Source organism: Dermacentor silvarum, chromosome 1, assembly GCF_013339745.2.
Source record: "Dermacentor silvarum isolate Dsil-2018 chromosome 1, BIME_Dsil_1.4, whole genome shotgun sequence".
In the NCBI taxonomy this organism is placed as follows: Eukaryota; Metazoa; Arthropoda; class Arachnida; order Ixodida; family Ixodidae; genus Dermacentor; species Dermacentor silvarum.
In genome coordinates this window covers 432181661-432204277 of record NC_051154.1, presented here as the reverse complement: position 1 = coordinate 432204277, position 22617 = coordinate 432181661, and the positions used below count along the sequence as shown (strand labels likewise).

General features: G+C 46.8%; 1 protein-coding gene across 1 annotated transcript in view; it reads left to right on the top strand.

Annotated features, from left to right (window-relative positions):
- Positions 1-22617, top strand: part of LOC119448311 (phospholipid-transporting ATPase ABCA3-like) — a 150405-nt gene that overhangs the window by 126705 nt on the left and 1083 nt on the right. Inside the window, exon 22 of the mRNA XM_049664094.1 lies at positions 19664-19845. Coding sequence (XP_049520051.1) covers positions 19664-19845 — 182 coding nt within the window. The remainder of the gene's footprint in view (positions 1-19663; positions 19846-22617) is intronic.

Genomic DNA, 22617 nt, shown 5'->3' with positions numbered 1-22617 from the left:
AGATTACAACTGCAAATTCAGCCTAGTTGAACTTAAAGTTTATCTTACTTGCTGCAGCAACTCGGCGCCAGGTGGCGATCGCGTCATGTATGAAATGATTTAGCGCCTGCATCCTGAAGCGCTGAAAACACTCCTGTCTCTCTTCAACGCCATGTGGGCGTCTGGGTATATCCCGTCCTCGTGGAAGGAGGCTATAGTCATCCCCGTGCTTCAACAAGGCAAAGACCCGTCCCTAGCCAGCAGCTACCGGCCAAGAGCGCTAACAAGCTGTCTGTGCAAACTGTTTGAAAAAAAAAATGATCAACAGGCGCCTAATCTGTTTTCTTGAAAATAACAAACTACTAGACTCTTTCCAATGTGGTTTCAGGGAAGGTATGTCCACAACAGACCACCTTGTTCGCATTGAGTCTTATATCAGGGATGCATTTATACATAAAAAGTTCTGTCTCTCAGTGTTTCTTGACCTAGAGAAAGCTTACAATACAACATGGCGCTACGGCATTCTTCGACATCTTTCGGCGATGGGTGTCCGTGGCAACATGTTATTTGCAATCGAAAGTTACCTATCTAATCGCACATTCCGCGTAAGAGTAGGTAACGCTTTGTCTAAGTCATTCACCCAAGAGACCGGCGTGCCACAGGGATGCATGCTTAGTTGCACACTATTGTAAAAATGAATTCCGTGCACACAGTAATTCCACGCACAATGTTTTATTCCGTTTATGTCTACGAGGTGCAAATAGCCTTCAAGTCATGCAATATTTCCATTTGCGAACGACAAGTGCAGCTTGTAATAAACAAAGTGTCCAAATGGGCAGATGACAATGGTTTTAAAGTAAATGCCCAAAAGAGCACTTGCGTACTCTTTACTAACAAGAGAGGCGTAACGCCAGCCCCAAGTATTGGAATCAAAGGAGATGCGCTCTCTGTGAGCAGCGAGCACACGTTTTTAGGAATCATTTTAGATTCTAAACTTACATTTATTCCTCATCTTAAGCATCTGAGGGCGAAATGCCTGAAGACAATGAACCTTTAAAAACGTCTGTCGCGTACGACTTGGGGTAGTGATCGAAAGTGTTTGCTTAACTTGTATAAAAGTCTTGTCCTCTCACGCCTTGATTACGGGTCTATAATTTATAATTCTGCAACGCCAAGTGCATTAAAAATACTAGACCCCGCTCACTACTTAGGTATCCGTCTCGCGACAGGTGCTTTCAGGACAAGTCCAATCCAGAGCCTCTACGTATAGTCAAATCAGTGGTCACTTCATCTGCAGTGGTCATAGAGCAGTTTTACATATTTTCTCAAAGTACAAGCAAATATTGAACATCCGTGTTATTCAACAAACGATGTGACCGCTGCCACACTCTTCCACAATCGACCTGCAGCGAGAAAGCCGTTCTCTATGCGTGTGAGGAATCTTAGTGAGGAAATGGGTGTTCCGCTGCTTGATCATCGTCCTATAGCTCCAGTGAAACTGTTACCTCCGTGGCAGTGGCGGCTCATAGATTGTGACACATCATTTATAGAAGTCACGAAACACGCACCAGAGGCACACATTAAAATGCATTTCTTAGAACTTCAGTCCAAGTACTCGTGCACAGAGTTTTACACAGACGCTTCTAAGTCACATGCCGGAGTTTCTTATGCAGCAGTCGGCCCATCCATCTCGGAGTCCGGTGTACTCCACCCGAAAACAAGTATCTTTACGGCTGAGTCTTATGCACTTTTATCAGCTGTAAAGCATATAAAGAAATCTAAAATTTAAAAGACTATCATATATACAGACTCCCAAAGTGTCGTGAAAGCCTTGAAGTCACTCACTAAACACAGAAATACTGTACTCATTGAGCTCTATTCTGTTCTTTGTAGAGCATACGCAACTAAACATCATGTCATTATATGCTGGGTGCCTGGGCACAGAGGCATCGAGGGCAATGTTCTTGCCGACTAAATGGCCACATCAGTGACATCACCCGCTATTAACCCTACAGCTGCTGTTCCTGCAACGGATTTGAAGCCTTTCTTGCGAAAGAAACTGCGAAGCCATTGGCAACGCTTGTGGGACGCGGAAACAAGTAATGAGCTTCATTTGATTAAGCCACAGTTTGGTTACTGGCCCCCCGTAACTAAAACACGACGAATTGATGTCCTGTTCTGTCGGCTAAGAATAGGACATACATATAGCACCCACAATGTTTTGCTTATTGGTGATGAAACACCAGCCTGTGGTAGATGTGGTGAGAGGCTGACCGTCCTCCATGTCATCGTGGAGTGTCGGGAAGCCGAAACCGAGAGAAGGAAACATTTTCCTGTAGCATACCGCTACAATATCCCTCTTCATCCCATGATGTTCATTGGTGAAGAACCGTTTTTTAATGCCAAAGCAGTCCTCAATTTTTTGAATGATGTTGTGCTACATGTTATTAGCCCAATAAGGTCGTAGCGCATCCTCTCTCCAGACGATGTTGCTGTGATAGTTTTTTATAGCACATGCCTCCAGGCCCTTGTGGTTCAAGGGCTCTGTTTAGGCAGTAGTGCTTCTTGCCAATTACTGCATCTTAAATATTTTAAACGTAGTATTCTTCTTTCTCAATGCATTCTTCATTTCATAGTACACCTCATTAGTCATTGCCATGATTTTAGTACATGTATATTTTACGCACTTAACAGCGATTATTTTTAGGGCCCTTTACAGCCACTTTCAATCTACTTCTCAGAATTCATCGCTCCACTGCACACTCACAAACATTGGCATGGCGCTCTTTGGCCACAACTGGCCCTTGCGCCATAGAACACCACACATCATCACCATGAACAAAGAAGCAGATCTACATCAGGCATTATTCTACCAGCACGGATATTGGCAGAGTCATCCAGGTACCTCAACAAAGACTCTCTAGACTAGAAATTCTTCGTGTTCAGATACACCTGCAACCTCTGAACAAGTACCGTTGACGTTGGCCACAAAAGTTCCGTCAAAATACCCTTAACCTCATTTCAATGGCACAAAAGGGCCCCCGTACCTGGTAAAAGTGCTTAGCCTTCCAACTGTTAAAACGGGAAGAACATGTTTATCAGGAATAACACTCAAACCTAGATTGATGCCAGCGATCCAGGAGTTCCCTAAAAGAAGAAGCAAAAAATTGGGATGTGATGGACAGGGCATGTGTCCTCATCTTTGATGTTTCAGATGTCGGGAATTTTCATTCACATTTTCGTTTAGTATTGCTCTGCTTGCTGGATAGCCTGAGTTCTGCGCCAGGTACACTGAAGTGATTGATTGCAAACTGTCGTTTCAACGCAAACACAGCACTCTTGTTTCTGGTTAATGGCAGCTCTGTTGTTTCTGGTCAATGGCAGCCAATGGCAGCGGCCGAAACAACCGGAGCTTCAGGATAAGGTGATGGCAGCGCCACCGCAATTTCAGCGTTTTTTGCATCACCCTCGGCTCTTGACAAGGCGTCTGCTGGACCCACTTCCCAATTCTATAGTTCACTCCAATCGAAGTGAGCGAGGCCGGCTCCGCATGTGAGCGGTCGCCTGTTCGGCGTCCCATTTGTATTTTAACATGAAAGTGTTTTATGCCGGGTTTCACGACTGATTTCCGGCGACGGATGTGACGGACGTGTATAGACGTCGGTGACGGCGCCGCCATCTCGGAGGGGTGAGGCGAAGGACTGCATCGTGACACTAACGAGCGCCGACAGGGAGTGCTTCGGTAGTTACAGCGCAGCGGAGGCTTTAACGCGGTGTAGCCATAGAATAGGCAGTCAAGTGTAAACGTTTCGCTTCGTGACTTTGTAAACTCGTCATTTTTAATGAAATAGTGTGTAATAAATAATGAAATAAAGATTATTAGAGGTGTCCGATGGCACGATTCGAACCCAGTACCTATAGTACAGAAGCCCGAAATTGAAACCATTACGCCACGTACGTATGCGCAGACATGTGCATTAGAACGCCGTTATTAATTTCTCGCGGGCAATTCAGCGCGCTGCGATGCCTGGTGCGTTTCAACGCCGCTCGCTATCAGGAGGCTGCGCGCGAAACAAACATGCAACACGGTCGCCGTCCCGCAAATCGTGCGCATTTTGCTGCAGCGGACCGTGAGTTCATGAAGCAAACATGCAACAGGTTCTGGGAAGACACGTTTCACTTTCGTGTTCTACTAATTCTTATATATGAAAGAGGTATCAACCATAATTTTTATGTAGCTTTGGGGCGGCTTGCACGAACATTTAATACCAAAAATAACAACGAATTTACGAACGCATTCTTTATTTCGTTATTATTTTCGTTATTAAACGTTCGAGAAAGCCAGCTCTCGTCTCTTGGGCTCTCGGCGTATTTTCAGGTTACTGCTCCACTTTACACGACACTCCTGCATGGCACGGCAATCCTGAACCCGGCAAAGGTGATAAATATTGTTTGACAGTCTGAACTGCATTTCAAGCAATCTGTTGATGTTTCCTTTCACTTTAAACCCAAGCGCTTCTTGGAGTTGCACGTTACCTTCGGTTCTCGCTGGGTGGATCCCGTCGCATTCCATTAGGGTGTGCTGTGTGGTCTCTGGATCTTTACTGCAGTATACACATGCCTCATCTAGTTCCGAATATTTGCTCCGGTATGTTTTGGTCCTTAGGCAACCGGCTCGAGCCTGAAATAGCAATGCACTGCCCTTTGTGTTATCGTACAAATTTTCCCTTCTAATTTCTTTCTTCTCATTGTTGTAAATCTCCATTGTCCTTTTTGTTTCTATTCTTAGCATCAAATTCACGGTCTCTATTTCTCTAGCTTTCTTTCTGATGACTCCTCGTTGTTTATTTACAGTTTCGATTATCCTGTACTTGGTTGCCAACTTCCCAGACCTCTTTCTCCATTTTGTGTCCACGCTTTTCATGTCGAGATACTTGTGCAGTTTAGCCGCCCATTTATTTTCATCCATGTTCCTGAGCCTTTCTTCAAAACTAATTTTGCTCTGTGCTTCTCTGACTTCAAAAGAGGCCCAACCCATGTCACCCTGCACTGCCTCATTTGTGGTATTACCGTGGGCTCCCAAAGCCAACCAGCCTATTCATCTTTGGTTAACTTCCAGACCCGACAAGATATCAGATTTTTACCATAGAATGGCATTTGCGAATGTGAGCGCTGGCACCATTACTCCTTTCCGGATTCCACGCACCAGCTCACATTTATTGTGAACCCACTGTTGTTTTCACTGGAAGCGCCGGCGGAACAAGAAAAGAAGAAGAAGAAGCGTCGGCGAACACGAGAGGAGAAAACGGGGACTCTCGCCTGTTAGCAGGGTCTTTACGGCCCGAATCAGTACTATTACAAGCCCTTCTCAATTATATCGACGGAATCGAGTTATTCTGCGGCTGCTGTACGCCATAATTCCAGACCACACTGCTCTGTTTCATTATTGCTGCATTCCGCTTCCCCTTAATTTTCAGATTATCTTGGTGGTTGCTTGAGTAATTCTTCCCTTGGTTTATGTGTACGCCGAGGTACATATATTGCTTCACTATGGGTATTACTTGCTGTTGAATTGACACCACGAAGTTGCTCGTCTCTTCATTAAAGATCATAATTCCAGATTTCTCTGTGCTAAACTTAAGGCCTAGATTTGTCGCTGCTTTCCCACAGATATTCGCAAGTATCTGTACTCCGTCAGTATGGTAGCGCCATCTAGTTAAGGCGCCTGCAAACTCAGCCTTTTAGACACCGTAAACCTTAAATCAAAATTTTCTAAATAACCATCCGATCTTTCTGAAAAATATACCGAATGAACTTCAAACGTTGTCCGTGCCTACGTGCTGCGTGGAAGTGTTTGCTTTCGCATAATATTTTGAATATTTTAGTGCTACAAAATTTAGTCGTACAAACATTGCGGTGCCTTTGCGGTACCCACTTTTTATAGTTAATATGATAACTATATGGCTGAATCTGACAGAGACGCTGAAGAGACAGCTTGCGAGCAAGCCTTCCAAATCGGGTTTCGCCTTTCTGCCAAGAGACCGAAAATCGTCGGCGGCCCATCGTTGAAACATTTGCGTGCACTGCAGATTTATTATTGTTGAATCCGGTAACCTTGTTTTGTACGATTTTGTGCTTCGGCGTCCGCACGTAGTGTGTCATTGCTATCACTTCACTATGAACAAGCTTGCTGGCACGACTACTTAGGACACTGCCACATACTCGCACTGCTTTCACAAATGAGTGTTCAATCAAATGAATGGTACTGCTGGACATCATAACGTGACATGCGCCGAATACCGACGCTTTACTTGTTTCAGGAGAGTGCTAGGTACAAAAACCAAACATATCACACATCCTGATTGGCATGATTGGCCTTACTGGCCCCGCTCACAATTGATGATATATTAGAAGGCTGACGGCTGGTGTCGATTGCGTGATACCCATCTCGAGAACGGTTATCTAGAAACGAATATTGCTACGGTACAGTCTACTCAGTCCACTAGGCTCCAAACCACAGTGACTGTAGCGCAAACGTGGCGACAAGCAACTGGCAAATATAGGCGCGAATATGGTAGTCTGCATGCAGTCTGCAAAGCCGTGTCCGTGTTCTGCAAAGCCGTGCTGTCTTCTAGGGACAGGGCTGTTTTGCTTCGTACCAACGTTCAAGCTCGACAATGCCCTGCAGCTCTCTCGAATCCCGGCACTCGACACTGAGCCCTCCTCCCTCATGCCGTCACCATATTTGTCTCGTTAGTTTCGTCGCCCGTTCATCTCTGGGCAGACCCGCTTTCGCCGTCCCCTTCTGGGTTTCATAGGCTTCTAGTGCATCATAGTGTCAATTGTACCTCTACATACTATCTTCGAGAGCATCTCCTTTTCTTCGCTGACTTCTAAAGTCGTGTGTACAGCGCGGCAACGCGAAATCCAGCAATTTCGATAAAGTTATTTTGTTTGTGCTTTTTGTTTCTACGTTGCCTTTGCTCTTTCTTTTTTACGTTTGCTTCTGCCCTGCCCTTTAGGAAATAAACCCGTAGTCTCGTGCGCGCTGTTGAGACACGATGCACCACGGAGAAGCCAGGGCGGAGACAGCAGACGATAATCCTCTCCTGCACGAAATGGACGCTGGGTAGCTGCATATCCGGATGCGTGTTGTGCACGAGCGCCCCCTTTCCATACCCTTGCTTGACTGTAGGGCTTGTGTTCCAATTGCGGATTTGGAGGCGTCACTCAACGCCGTTGTGGCGTGCTCGCTCGCGGGTCGGCCGCTCACTCGGACTCTGCCATTCGAATTCGACATAAATCTTACGGGACCACGTTTGTGAGGTATACCTTCTTTCGGTACTCACGCTTGTCGAAAACGCGACGAGCGATTGCCAACAGTGATAACACGGGAGTATGCTGCTTGCGCCGGCAGAAAGCACGGGAGGTAACGCCGAAGAGCTCAAAAACCAGAAACTCCTAACTCAAAAATTCCGTCTTCTTGACGACTTTGTTGTGGCACCTCTGCATGGTGTACGTGGCGTACCATCACGTCGGCTGAGGCCAAGTTGTGTCGAAACACGCAGTCGACCGTGTATTAAATTTTTAGTCTTAAAGAGCAGGAAATAAGGCCCGGGAGTCGGAGAATGCTTGGAAATCAGATGTTTTTGTCATATTTTATGCGTGGTATTGTTTGGTATGAATCAGGTGTTTTAAGCATGAAATGCTTTTGGCTCTCGTTGTTGGCGACCTTCAAGAGACCTTGATCCAAAATCAAGAGCCGTTATCCGGGCAACCAAGACGAGAATGGGGCGAGAACTAACGGACACTTTCGGGCATCGTTGCGAGAGCGAAACGACATCATCCGTGCAGCCATTCAAAACTTCAGAAAATGCCATCTCTGGCCCCAACCCCTCGTACAGGAACCCACTACACAAAGTAGTTACTGCCCAAACAAGTTACAAAAGAATATTGCTTCCGATTTCTTCCTAATGTTTGTTCACAATGTCACTCAAGCTGTAACTTCTAGTACGCTGAAGTTTAATTTGGCATTTCCAATAGCGACGTTGAAAAGGCAGGTACAGTGCACCATGAATACACTTGATTGTCACCTTTTCGCGCTGAGAGAGGGTGGCCTGTGCTCTTTTCAACGCCAGCGGTCCGTGAGTTCCGCGGCGCTTATTTTGCGCCGCCTCCTTCACGAGATGGCGCCGCGCTGTGTGACCAGGTAAAGCCCCTTGATCTTGAAAGTAGCGACACTCTCCTCCGCGCGCGCGCTTTCCTCCTCAATTCTCCTCGCCCGCCGGCTGCGCGCGCTGCGCACGGCACTCTATTGCGCCTGGGCTCCCGCGGACGGGCCGCAGAATTCGATGGAGGCGCATTATTTTGGGACAGTTGCGCGCCCCAGTCGCGTAGAATATTTTGAAAAATGGCGATAACAGCATGAAGAATGCTGAATGCAACGTTTATGAGGAGGTTGATTTTATCTTAAAGCCGTATGAATGACACACACTGATGTAAAAGGAGCTTTGAGGCGAGTTCTATACTCCAGTTATTTTTTCTGCCACACGATACGCTGCTTTACTTTTTGCATCTGATCTAGTATTGCATATTGCATATAGAAGATTTGTTATTTTTTCTCTTAGATATATATCGTGAATAAATATGTCTATGTACCCGTTGATTTAATTACCTACAAACACATTGGTCATTCTTTCGCGCCACGCAGTTAATAAACCTGGTTTATTTCACTCTCGTATTGTTTTCTTCGATCATTGTCCCTGATCAATATCCACCAACAAGAAGCGCGTGTAAAATGACACCATATCAATAATAAAATTTTCTTACGTAGCCTTCATGGTGCGGAGATACCAGTTACTTTTAGAGGGCAGTGGTAAAAAAAGCAGTTCACCTGGCTAAACTACATTTGACACCGGCCGTCAAGAGTCATGGGCGCACCAAAGCAACTAAAACATTAAAAAAAATGTACTGCACAGAGGTTCTGCAAGAAAAGCTGGGCGTGCGCCAGCGTCCGCGTAGCGAAAAGCGCTCTCGCTAGCAGACGACGCGCTTGACAACGACAGCAAAATTGAAGACGTCGCGTTGTATAATCTATGCCTCAAATATATATGTTTGGCAAAATGGTGTAAACATAATGTTGCAGTTGAAATAAAGCGCTATTTTAAGAGCGTACTATGCGCAATCGGCCTCGGCGCCCACAGCGAAAGTACGTTGAATATGCCGCGCAGCGCGTCTCCGCCCAAATCCAGGTCGCTCGCAGCGCCCTCGCACAATTTTTCCACACGCGGCGCCTCAGCGTCAGAGCGCCGTTCGGCCCACTCGACCATTGTCTAGTACACTCTAGCAAAACGCAAGCTCCGCTCGTTTCCAAGGGCAACGGTAGGGAGACCAATCATCGTGCAGGAAAACAGGCGCAAGACCGTCTGCCGCGGAGGGGACTTGCGAGGGGCGAGGAGGAGGAGGTCGCGCGCCGGCGGCAGAGTACAAAGAGTGGCGGTACTTTCCTACATCAAGGTACTTTATGACCAGGCCGGCAGCGCGTTCGGCGCACCACGCATGGTTGTTCGGGCGAGACGTGATTTGTAACGAGGTTCAGTTAAAACAGGTTTCTTTTGGCTCAGTAAGCTTTCAGGCCTGTGTCAGCCCCCGGAAGGTAAAGCTAGATTCGGTTTCAAGGAACATGCGCGCTTCTAGCGGTTGCCGGACATTTTAAGTTTTCTTATTTCTCTTTTTGTGAATCTTAAATCGGGCGAAGCGCGGGAAGTGGTCGCCTGCGTGCGTCCGTCGAGCTTGCCTCCGCTCACCCTTGCCACTCGCTCAGCAATATCACAAGTTATATCGCGCTTGGTCATCTGCTTCATTTGTCGTCTCAAGTGTGAAGATGGGAAAGATAAGACGTAGAAGCTTGATCAGGCGTGCGGCGAACGGAAGAGGCAGGAAACCAGGTCAACATAAAGTCCCTATATAAGAAAAGTACCGCCATCTACTCTTTCCTCCGCCGCCTCCTCTCCTAAAGCGCTTGCTTTTTTCTTTACTTTTTGCTTGCGAAAGCCAAGTCGACGGTGGCGCACCTAGAAAGTCCACGTTGAAGCTTTCAGGCCGGGCGGGCGCCGCCGCCGCCGCCGGTGACTGCGGCTGCGCAGAGGACTTTCAACATGGCTCTGAGGCGGAAAAAAGAGAAAATATAAAGAAGTGAAAAGCGCGCGCTATCATCGTCCAATCGGAGATACAGGAGAGAGAGAAGCGGCGTTTATCAAAAGATGGCGGTACTTTTCTTATATAGGGACTTTAGGTCAACCAAGCATTAGACGAAGATGGCTAAATCGGGGCATCACATGTGTTGCGCGGCTGTGTGGTGTTCGAACACCGAAAATTCCAGTTCTGCCAGGTGTTTCAGGTTTCCTAATGACAGCAGGTAAATACAAGTATTTTACTTCGTTTTCTGAGCAGCTTTTCATTTTGCATGAGTAAACCAGCTCTGTACAAGCCTGAGTAGAATGACATAGGAGCAGTGTTGCTCGACCAATTCGTCTGACGGGAGCCCATCTGCTGTCGGTGAAATATTTGTAATCAAGGGCTTGAGTGCGTGTTTGTTGGGCTATACATTTTGTTCATTCTTTACCCTACATGCAGATGCATGCAGCCATATTAAAATTATGTGGGTCTTCTCATACTATCAATGAAATACATGTATTGTACTCTACCTTCTTTCTGTTAGCCACAAAATGTGTGCGTTGTCATAACATACGTGATAGTAAAGTTCCGTGTGACCAAACCCGTGATGGTGAATAACTTTCGCATTGGTTTAGATCTTTTGGAATCTATGTTCGGTTATTATGGACACATTTCAGTTGTGAATTAAAATTGCTGCTGGAGACTGACACTTTCGAGCTGCGTGGAGGTTAGTCTTTTCCCAGAAAGAAATGTGTGATTAAAAAGAAAAAAGTTCAATTTTTACTTGTGTTGAGCTTTGGCTGGCCGAGAAATCGACTAGCTTGAGTTGATCCACTTCACAAAACACGAACAAAATTAACGATTGATGTGTGTCTGAGTCAACTTTAATAAATATCCGGCAAATTGATGGCCTGGGTTTAGGCCGCGCCGGGGGCAGCAGAGAGACCCTGTGTCTCGGTAGCTTCCCGGGCTTGCTGGATGGCCCAAAGTTGATGATGCCAGGAAGCTATTTTCCTTATGCGACCCCTACTATATCTGTGGACTAGTTGAAGTGTAGCCCTAAGCGTAACCGCAAGTTAGGAATTTCAAAGCGACTACTTACACGAAATGACGAAATGTAATATATTAACCGCGAAAATTGGTAATTAACAACTATTTGGTGTATAAATATTCTTCATTGTAGTTACCTGGCACTGGTTCTTACGAGCGATGTCCCAGTGGTTAAAGACATTAATAGCGGCTTGCAAGGTAAACGTGGTAGAAAGAAAGCGCTTCCTAAACACGACACACTTCAGTGGGTTCTGCTCCGCGATTTGGGCAATGTCGCCGCGCAGCCAGCACTCCTGAAAGAGAGCACGAACGCAGCTCGCTTGCATGCGAAGTGTAAAATAAGGATTCCGCGGCAACCCTCCTCCTCCGGGCTGCGCGCTCTCTCCCTCTACACTCTGACCTCATCAGTGACGTCATGTATTCATTGTTTTGTTTGTGAATTATTTACAGTAAGATAACCGGCAACCGCCAGTGGTGGAGGAGGCGCTGCCGCCGCCTATCGGCTAGGGTGCCTCGATGCCAGCGCCGCCGTTCAGGGTGGAGACAACCCCGTTGGCGCCGCCATATTGAATCACACCAGCTCAGACTCAGCTACGCTTGCGTTCTTAAATAGTGTTACTCGCGGCGCACTTCCAAGTGCTTTGCCTTGACGAGGATTTTTTTTATCGGTATCGCATCTGCGCATCTTTATAACCAATAGCCTTTAACTCGTCGAAGGTCGAAGACGTAAACGTATGGCACCGGGAACATGCCCCAAGTTGCCTAATTCAATCACATTTAATATGCCGTGTGTATGTTTGAAATACGCACTATATATTTTTTTGCGCTTCGATGCTTGGTATATAAGGTTTGCGACTCCCTGTGTGTGGAAGTTTTTCTTTTTCGCTGTTGTATTTTGGTTTACACGTCACGCCTCCTTTACCGTAGCCATGCCACTGGCGCACGGCGGTTAGTTTCCCTTGCGTTGCGCGTGCTCTTCGCGTTCGTTGCAATTATTTGACGATATCTACGCGTAATTTTGCTTTTTTTCCCCACAAAACTGTGTGCTGACAGGATTAAGCTGGTGTAAAAATAACTGCGATGTGAAAATAAGGTTTAGTTAGTGCTGTAGAGAAAAATGTAACGTAACTTGTCTGTGTCAATCTTGTGTAGTAAACACAAGAAACCAAACGATGCACAAAATACATTTACTTAGTAATGTCTAGTACAGTCAATCAGGAAAGAGATATGTACATGAAAAATTATATGTACTGTGTGGCGCCTGAAGGTTATATTGAAAGACGAGATAAAAAAAATTCGCTAGGTAGGCTCGACACACACAATTGGGGATAAGGAGTGTTTTTTTAAAATTTATTCATTACATGGGGGGGGGGGGTTCAAGTGAGTACATCAACCTTATTACACACAATATAAATCGAAAACAAGAATACAAACAAGAAAACGCAACCGCGGGTAATATTATTCAAGATATCCAGCCAGAATACATCAGCTACCATCGAATACGTCGCATCAGCCAAACACATCGATGGCGAGTACAGAAAGTTTTATAAATAACCATTAGAACACTGATAACTACAATGAAAAAATAAACAACACTGCATATATATCGCGTACAAAAACCGTAAATGCAATTAAGACAGTCAAATACAGATTAGCAATGTTTTTCACTTCGAAAATATAGTCCATGATGATGTAGGGCTGTTGACTTTAACAGACGGCGCCCATCCTGTCGATTTCCCTCGTACTGGTCCTCTTCAAAGTGTTTCTAAGTACAAGTAAAACAACAAAAGTGATTATTAAAATGAAAAGTTGCCTTGTAAATACAGAGAAGCCATTACAGTGCTTAAAAATAAATTTTCGCAGAAGTAATGCTGTATTACCTCGCTTCACACGTTTCGAAGAAATGCACAATCTACAACAGACACCATGCCAGAAATGGATGAAACATTTTAGTCCCATGATGCCCCTTAACTCTACTACACCTGGGCATACCGTGCACAGGCATTTAAGGACCGCCACAGTACCCACTACGATCGGGAATGAGCACGAACGACTATCAGCTTACGAGCACCACGCTACAAATATATTCGTCTAAAAAATCAGCTATATAACGTAACAACCTGAGATCCGCAAGATATCTGCTGAGAAATCAGAGAAAATCACAATGCTTCGCTTGCCACGTACACAACAGCCGCTCTCCCCAGAAGAAGCACGGCGTTCTTTAGTCCCAAATAACCAGTAGCGAAAAAAGAAACTGAGGAAAAAAAAAAGAAACAAGAGACACACGATGTGTGCTTCCCGTGAAAAAGTAAAATAGGTGGTTTAAATGACGATTTGTAGCTAATGTAAGACTATTTCGCGGCGAAGCATTTTCGTCAGTCCTTAAAAGAAGGGTACTACTCGCATAGACTGCGCCGATCAAAACGGCGAAAGCCTATGCGACGCGCGCTCGCAAACCATAGGCTACTCAGACAGCATCGGTGCAGTGCTTAGTTCGTGAGCGAACGTAGGTACGTGAGCGAGGATCAGCGAATACTTTCTTACTTAAATGAAAAACACGGTGCCATAGTCTAAACTTTCTTGACACTTACCTCGCAAATGTAGGAGCTATCCGTTGCCTTCCAGTGATACCGCTTTACTTGGGCTTCCCATATCTTCCTTCGCTCTGGGTCCCGGGGGAAGCGTAAACAACGAAGCCCTTTACGCGTCGATCCGGTGCACTTGGGAATACAACAGCCCGTCATGTCGACTCGATGCACTTGACAAGCTTGTCATTCATGCGGCTGAACACTGTCCAGCAAGTAAAAGCGCCAGCGAAGCATCCGCGCGCACTGTGTCTCGAACTAAGCACCGGCACCAAGCAATCGCAACTGCTTGCTGTGATTCGAGATGGCGTCGCAGCGAGAAAGCGGCGGCGCGGGGCGGTCAAAGGATGGCACCACCCTGAACGGCGGCGCTGACATCGAGGCACCCTAGTATCGGCATCCGAGCATTATAGGGGGTTTCCGGCCCTTGCCTGCGTCACGGCACCAGTCTGCTTTGCCGGTAGCCATTTCATGCTTACATCTACTCTCGATAACGGGAGAACCATGCTTTTTGTACGCAATGTCTGTGAAAAAAGTCGCATGCCTGCGCGGCAAATGCAGCACAGTCACATCGTAAGCTGGTGCAGCGAGCGGCTTAAAAGTAGCAATTTCGGCACCACGCATAACAGGGTCTTCGCGGCAAAGTCTCTTCGCCTCGTTTTGACGGGAACGATCTGAACTGTCCGCCAGGTGTCGACGGCGAGCTGCGGCTTCTAATGCTCTCTGCACAGCAGCCTGCTGAGCCCGATCAAGACCGGTTGTAGCCGCGCACAAAGCTCTACGATGCGCTTCTTCAGCAGCGATTCGTACCTTGCGAGGAGACGCCATAACGTGTACCAAAAAGGTATCCAGAATACGTGGCGCACATCTCACATCCCTTGACCCGTGTCACGGTAGGTTGCTGTTGATGATGATTGTTTATTGGAATCTTCAAAATGGGCTGGTGAGAAATAGTCACCTAGCCTGCTTGAATAAACCAGGTACAGTTGCATGCAGAATGTATTTGCTATATGCAACTTACATGTCGGGCAAGCTGCGTTTGCAGGCACCTCACCTAGATGGCGCCACCATACTGGCGGAGGCTCGGTTCGTCTGCGCCTGCGCGCCTGCCTAGGGCGCGTTTATATGGCATATGTTTCCACTGCGTGGTAGTAAGCGCTTGCGTGGCGCAGTGGTAACGTATCCGACTCCCGCGCAGCGGGCCTGTGTTCGATCGCCGCGGGGACCGGGTACTTTTTTTTCGCATTTCCGGCGATAGCGGCTATGGTCTCCAGCGGCGGTGGCGGCGGACACCATCGCGAACCGGAACGGCTATTGGAATGAGCCCATAACAGCTGACGCTGTAAAACGAATTCCCTTTGTTTGTAATGTATGCATTCACTACTTTCGCACGTTTTAGGGGCGAAGCTCCTTAGGGTGTGGGTCTGTCCCTCCTCTGTAGTATGTAGTAGTAGTAGTCGTCGTAGTAGGTAGCCACGTCTACTTTTATGAAAAAAAAATTCCGAAAGTTGTGTCCGTAGCGCGGAATCGAACCAGGGACCCCTCGCTTGCGAACGCGCGGCGCTAACCACTACGCCACGAAGCGCACATGGACACACGCACCACGATGACAATAAATACCCAAACATTAACGAAAGACTGCGCGTTTCTAACGCGTTTGTGCTAGCGCGTTACGGCCCGTGTAAGAAGCTGGTGTAAGACGCGGTGGCCTCTCCGCCTTACCCCCGGCCGTATTCATAAACGCTCCTCGACTTGAACTTGACTTGCCATCGCCTTGGGCAGCGCGTTCGAAACGCGTTGAAGGCGGTGGCAAGTCAAGTTCAAGTCGAGAAGCGTTTATGAATACGGGGGTTATACTCTCTCAGCAGTCATGTGATGGCGTCGGCAAACGCGGTGCACGTTCCGGCATGTGTAAACGGCTGCGTAAGATGCTGTGGCCTCTCCCCCTTACTAGAGAGTACTGCACGTTTCTAGTGCGTTTGTGCTAGCGTCCCCTTAAGCGGGAGATGGTGCAATTATAATGAAGGCCGCTGTTATAAAATAGGAATGACGTCACATATGGCGCGTGTCATTGGTGGAAGTCAATCGTTCGATTTAGTGCGGCGAGACTGGGCGAATTACACGGAAGATTCACGGTTTACCGATGATTTCCTCCGGAGCTTCGCCCACTCATCATCATTCACCCCGTGGATATGCGGTGTTTTTTTTTCCTCTACACGTAGTTTTCCATAAGGTCTAAATATCGAAATGACACATCGTTGTAATTTACTTTTTAGCTGATGCATGTCCGGTGGAGTTTTGTACGGGAACGACTGCTGCTTATCTTGTGCCACAACATTAGATGAACGCAAAAAAGCCGGGAACGAGCATTTTTATAGAGCGAAATAAAGATTTCCTCATTTCACAAGGCGTCTTGCGTCTACTTTTTTGAAATTGCACGTTGCAGAGGACAGATCCGATGGAGGCGTGTAAAGATTGCTTGCAATGATATTTACTTTACTAAATAAAAAACACAATTTCGCACCAAACAGCGTGCGGTTGAGCAGTTGAAGCAATAATGATGGCTCTCCCGTAATCGAGAGTAGATGTATGAAATGGCTACCAGCAATGCAGATTGGTTGGAGATGATACTAGCCACAATCTTAAAATCGGTGTAGTGCATGTTTGCAACGGTAGACCACACCGCAGCACGCCATACTGTGCGCTGGTCCATATGGACGCTGCTCAGCTGGAAGGCGGCATGACAGGCAGCAAAAGACGCCAAGGAGGCAGAACGCACTGTGCGCTAGACGAAGAAAAACGCCTGAAAGAGGCGCCACGCAGCATGGCGCTATCTCTTGAGGCGATGCAAAACCCGCGACGCTGAACTCACGGACCTCAGGCATTCAAAATAGCACAGGCTACCTTGTCTCAGCTCCAGAAGATGACAGTCTAGTTTATGGTGGCCTGCATGTGCCTTTTGAACGTCGCTATTGAAAATGAAAAGTAAAACTTCAGCGTAATAGCAGTTACAGCTTGAGTGATATTGTGGACAAAAATTAGGAAGAACTCGAAAGCCATATTTTTGAGAACGTGTTAGGACAGTAGCTAGCGTATGTAATGCTGCCCTGTACAAAGGGTTGGGGGTCAGAGACCGAATTTTCTTAACTTTTGACTGGTTGCCGGGATGGTCTCGTTTTCTTCTCGCAACGATGCCCGCATAACGGCTCTGGCTTTTGGCTAAAGGTCACTTGAAGGTAGCCGACAACGGGAGCTAATAGCATTTCATGCTTAAAAACAACTGCCGTGGCGATCAGCCCAGCCGTTATGCTGACTAGTACCAAGTACTAGTCAGCGTTCAAGCGGCGCCCGGCCAAAACCGAAACCGGTATAGTCTGGGTCAGGTGTTCACACCAGTCGCTTGGTGCGCTACAGTCAATTGGTCCGCTGGGCTCTATGGGAGTGTCCGCTTTTGTTGAATTTGTTTCTTAATGGTATATCCGTCAACTATTGGCGGCACCACAACCACTTAAAAGGGCGTAACGTTGAGTTGAAACACCAAAATGTCTCTGCTACACTTGATGTAATTGTGACGCAATGACCATACACATTGTCAGCCCCAAGAGAACCTTGCCAATGGTACGCGAAATCCAGAAGTCTACACAACTCAAAACAGTCACAGAAACGTGAGTTGACATTAGATTGGGCGAACGAGGAATGCGTCTGCCGTAAGGCAATGCTTCGGCAAGTGGACTTGTATTTGCCACGTCAGGCGAGCGTTTACAATACGCCCTTTTAAATCAGCGTCATTGTTGGTCCGAATGTTAGCGAGATTTGACGCAGGCAATATTTACTAATACGTGACATGATAGCACTTGAAATCGCAGATTTTCGCGGCGTAGGTGACGTCAATGGTTATACCATTCTGAGTGGTTAAGTTTCAACGTTCAAGACATAGTATAATATCCACTACTGAATAGCATTTTGATACGACAGCGTGGCAGGGTATGCCTGTCTCGTCGCTTGTCACTTGAATATCACGTGCATGTAGTTGCCACCCAACCACATGCACGCGAAATTCGAGCGACGGCGACGAGTGACAGGCTATACCGTCGCGGAGGGCGATCCGTCGCTGTCGCTTGTCGCGTAGCCGGTTTTTGCACAGCCAGAAAGTTACACTTGTCGCCCAGAAATCTGCGCGGCGAATTCCGCCCAAGACAGCGTGATTGCGCAACCACATGGCAGCAACCAGTCCACCTGCTTCGATCTTAATTTGCTCCTGCAACTTGCTCTCTGCCGTAGCAGCAAAGCATAAATAGTAAAATCAGCCATCGCTTTGTCTTAGTTCAAGCTGAGGACGAAGTATCGGCGTTATTTTGTTATTATTTCAGCGAAGCTGATTATGGCTATGGTTCGTGCACTTTTCGTGTGCGTCAACAAATCTGCTTGTGCAAAAACTCCACCGCGCTCTCTTTGTCATCGTTTCAAGCGCTTGCGTCCTAGTTTCCTTCCGCTGTCCCGGGGTGGTGGTCCCGTCGGACGTGTCTAGTTTCTTCCGGCTCCCCGAGGTGGCGGTAGTCTTCCACGCCAATGTATGCCGCTGATCAAGACCGCCGATCAAAATAAACTGTGTGTGCGTCTGTGTGCGTGTGTATCCGGGATGACCGCCGTCACCACTCAAGAGAAATAAAATTTGCTCATGCCTTTGATTTAAATTCAGTGTCCCTTCTATGTCGTGTGCTAAACTGCTTCACTGGTAATCCACCTTCACAGCACTGGAATTGCGCGGAATTTTTTAGATAAGTTGTTTGTTTTGACGCTGTTAAGACTAAGACACCGCGGATGGCGGTCACAGCTTTTCATTATGGCGGCATGGAACGGATTACACTGGCGATGACAACATATTAAGGCTAGGTGTAATACATTTTGGTTAAAACATTATAACCTCCAGGACAATGGCGATTTCTTCACGGGCGTATGATACTATTTATTCGGAGAACAACGTAATTTTATCGCAACATTTTTTTCGCGATGTCTCGTCCATGTGGTTACTCCACGTCACCACGCGACGGCGCGTCGCTTGTCGCTGTGGCTCGAATATCGCGTGCACATGGCTGCCGCTTTAGGGAACACAGAGGGGAGCCAATCATAAGGATGCCTTAGAAGCCGTTCTAAATGTGTGTCACTTACCGTTTATAGAGAATGCGTGTTGCGTACTATGGGGAGGCTATCCGGACCTCAACGCCGGAATCATCCGTAGAACGTGTTGGCGCCAGCGCGCGTGCTGATGCATGAGTTAATTTTTTCCCTCGAACTGTTAAAGCGCACGATGACCGCAGCTGTGGTGGATTCCTCTCGAGCACGTTTGTTGCAGTTTTTGTAGTGAATACCTTAAAGCGATTCTACGGCGATACAATCGTGGTTTCACTTCAATTTTAATGAAGACCATATGGTTGAACCGGAGGCTTGCAGGTCAGCATGTCAATGTATTTTCTTTTCGTTTCCCGGCACACTCCTCAGGGCAAGTTAAATGCCTTTCCTTTCTTAGAACTCCTCTTACGTTTTCCCGTCATATTCATTTAGAACAGAATATGCGCTGACGAATTTCATCTTCGTGCCTCGCATTTCTCCGGCAAGCGGCTGAACATTCGGCTCGAGCACGCTCTCTCTGGTTGCGATCTAGAGCGGGCTCCGCATCGTTTAAGCGTTTCGACCCTATAGTCGCAGCGTGCCGTAGGAACCAGTCTCGTCATCATCATCATCATCAGCCTATATTTTGATGATGATGAGGAACCAGTCTAATGTGCCATAATATACTTCCCACATTGCCCAACTTCTCGATGCCATCGGTAGTTGTGGAGTAAAGCTGCCGTTTCTTGTTTCTGGTCATGCAGTTCCAGCGCTACCTGGGCTACTGCCCGCAGCGTGATGGCCTTCTAGACATGATGACCGGTGAGGAGACGCTCATCTTGTTTGCCCGCCTGCGCGGCATCACTGTTACTCGGGAGTACCTTGAAGTGGTGCTCAGCATATTCCGGCTCAGCGACATCAGCGACCGGCTCGTGGGCACCTACAGGTGAGCACATCGCGCTGAAAACGTAGCTAAGGAGCGGGACAACACTTGTTTAAATGACCACTTTGCATACGTCTATTTATAGTAATATCCAGGTTGATCCCCCGCACGCGAAAGTCGTAAGCGGCTATGTCGTGAGGAATGCGGCGGTTTTCGATGTGTTTATTTCCTTAACGGGAAAATGATTGTTAACTCGGCAGGCTAAGAAGACGAGCGCTCTCACCGTTCAAGGTGCTTCAAAAGTATGTTTTTCTATCGCGTCCGAAAATTTCTACTACTCTTCTCTGTGGATCAAAAAAAAAATAATAAGCGGTCCCATTGAGGCGCCAGCGTAGCGCAGGGCTCGTATTTTGCAGGGATGCTTGCAATTTCCTATTCTTTTTGCCTTTGTGTTGTTTGCTTGTGGCACAAAGTAGCGCCACTGCTACGGCTGTAATTGGTAGGAATCAGTGGCGTCGCCTACGTTTTTTGCTTCTGCGCCGCTTCTGGGCCACCAAGTCTTCGCCCACGGTAAGAGGGGGGATGCTACGACTATTGCAGAAATATGGATAATACAAGCTTGCTTAATATTCGTCTTTCGCATTTCTTTAACATGCGAATAATTTCGCAGCCGGAGCATAGTTGTCAAACGCTACAGGGAAGGCCGAAGAATCTATTCATTCACTGCTTATATGTTTGTTCTGCGCCAAACTTGATTCAACTCATGGGCGTGTCATCTGTGGCACAGGCGCTTATATACTCCCCTTACACACACACACACACACACACACACACACACACACACACACACACACACACACACACACACACACACACACACACACACACACACACACACACACACACACACACACACACACACACACACACACACACACACACACACCACCCCCACTGACCCGCACTCACGTGTTCTCTCACACGTCGGCACTCATTTTCACTGAAACACACGTTGCTGTCCGCTCACATTTATTCACCTGCATTCGCTCTCGTTCATACATCCGCTCACAACCATGGGCGGGCACGTTCACACGTTCTCTCGCAGTAACCAACAATGAATTGCGTTCGCACTCGCTTCAACTCATGCTCACCGGTACTTCCTTTGATACTTACAGCCATACAAACTTGTTCATGTGCGATATCACGTGTACTCCCACTCACCGTTCACTTACTCACTCACTCATGTGCGTACTCGCGCCTACTGATATTGACAGGATCTCAATCACGTTCGTACTCACAATCACCGGCACTAATTCATGCTAGACCTGACGTCTAGTCACGTTCACGGGCCCTCACTCAGGCTTGTACTCACATCTACTCACCTCAACTGGCATTTACTTGCGTTCATACTCACGCCTACTTACAATCACTTTCACTTACACAACACTCTAAAAACAAAGAGATTTCCGAGAACTCTCTTTGAGGGAGTATATGCTTGTCCCTTATTTCACTCCCTTTTCAGGAGTAAAACGCCTCCATCTTGGAGAGAGTACAGCAACTCCCCAGACAGAGTATTAGTACTCCTCCTAAACCGATTGCTAGATCTCCTTCCAGAGTACGAATACTCCACCCCACAAAGGTTTTAGTACTCCCCAAACTGGGTGCTTCTACTCCCCCAGAGTGCTTGTACTCCTCCTAACAGAGTGATTGCACTCCACCCCACAAGAGTATTAGTACTCCCTGGAACCGAGTGCTTCTACTCCCCCAAACAGAGTGCTTGTACTTCTCCTAACAATGTTTGTACTCCTTCAGAAAGAGTGCTGGTACTCCTCCCAGTTGTGTGAAAGCACTCGCTATGCAGTACCATGGTCACATCAGAGGTGATTCACAAGACTTACATGTCGGGAATATTGATTCCTTCATAAGCAGCTCCTGCACTTACGGTTGGTGAATTGTATTTGATGTTTAGTCGCCGAGTCACTCGAATGAAACATATTTTTCTTAAAAGGTCAACATTTTATTGATCAAACAGTCACAAGGCAAACTGAGTAAAATTTCAAAAAACATACAGATACACAAAAAACCCGATTACAAAGATTTTCATGAACTTCACAACACATCTTGCAATAATACATAAACATTTTCTTTAATATTTCATCGCTAATGCAGTGAGAAATATTCTTAATTTTCAATTGGCAACATTAAAAAAATGAGAGTATACAATGTAAAATCAAACAAATAACAAACATGCGCAAACTCGCGAAGTATTGACACTACCATTGAAGAGAAAGATTCACCACATTACTGGTCAGAAAACGCATTTCAAGCGCTAAACTCGTGTACTTATATGCCGTAGGTTACCAGATGACCTGCTAATGCATGAGGTTGTTAAAATAATTTGCGCAGGAAACATTTTTTCATGCCATATTATAAGACAGCAGCTCGTTTGATATCATCCTATGAAGCGTATGGATGTTCCTGACTGAGAGTATATTAAGAAATGTGTTGTATATTTTCATGTAAAGCCGTGCGTCTAGTTTTGGTTATAGTATTTCACATGGTTATTCATGTATGGGCTGCACCCCCTTTTTTCTAAAAGCGCATCTTGCCGTGGTTGTCCAACACTATCTCCGCTTGGTGTCAAGGCAATACAGTGGCGTATCATAGCTCCTATTCGGTTGGATCCAACGCAGATAGTATTTTGGCAGGAAGCTCGACTTCACTGTTGGTGTCCTCATGCAAGAAATTTCCTGGTGCTGTCGGGATCGTGCCAGCGCGCCTTCTCACACACTGTGTTTCGTAGACTGCTATTGACACAGCGCACTGACGCATTTC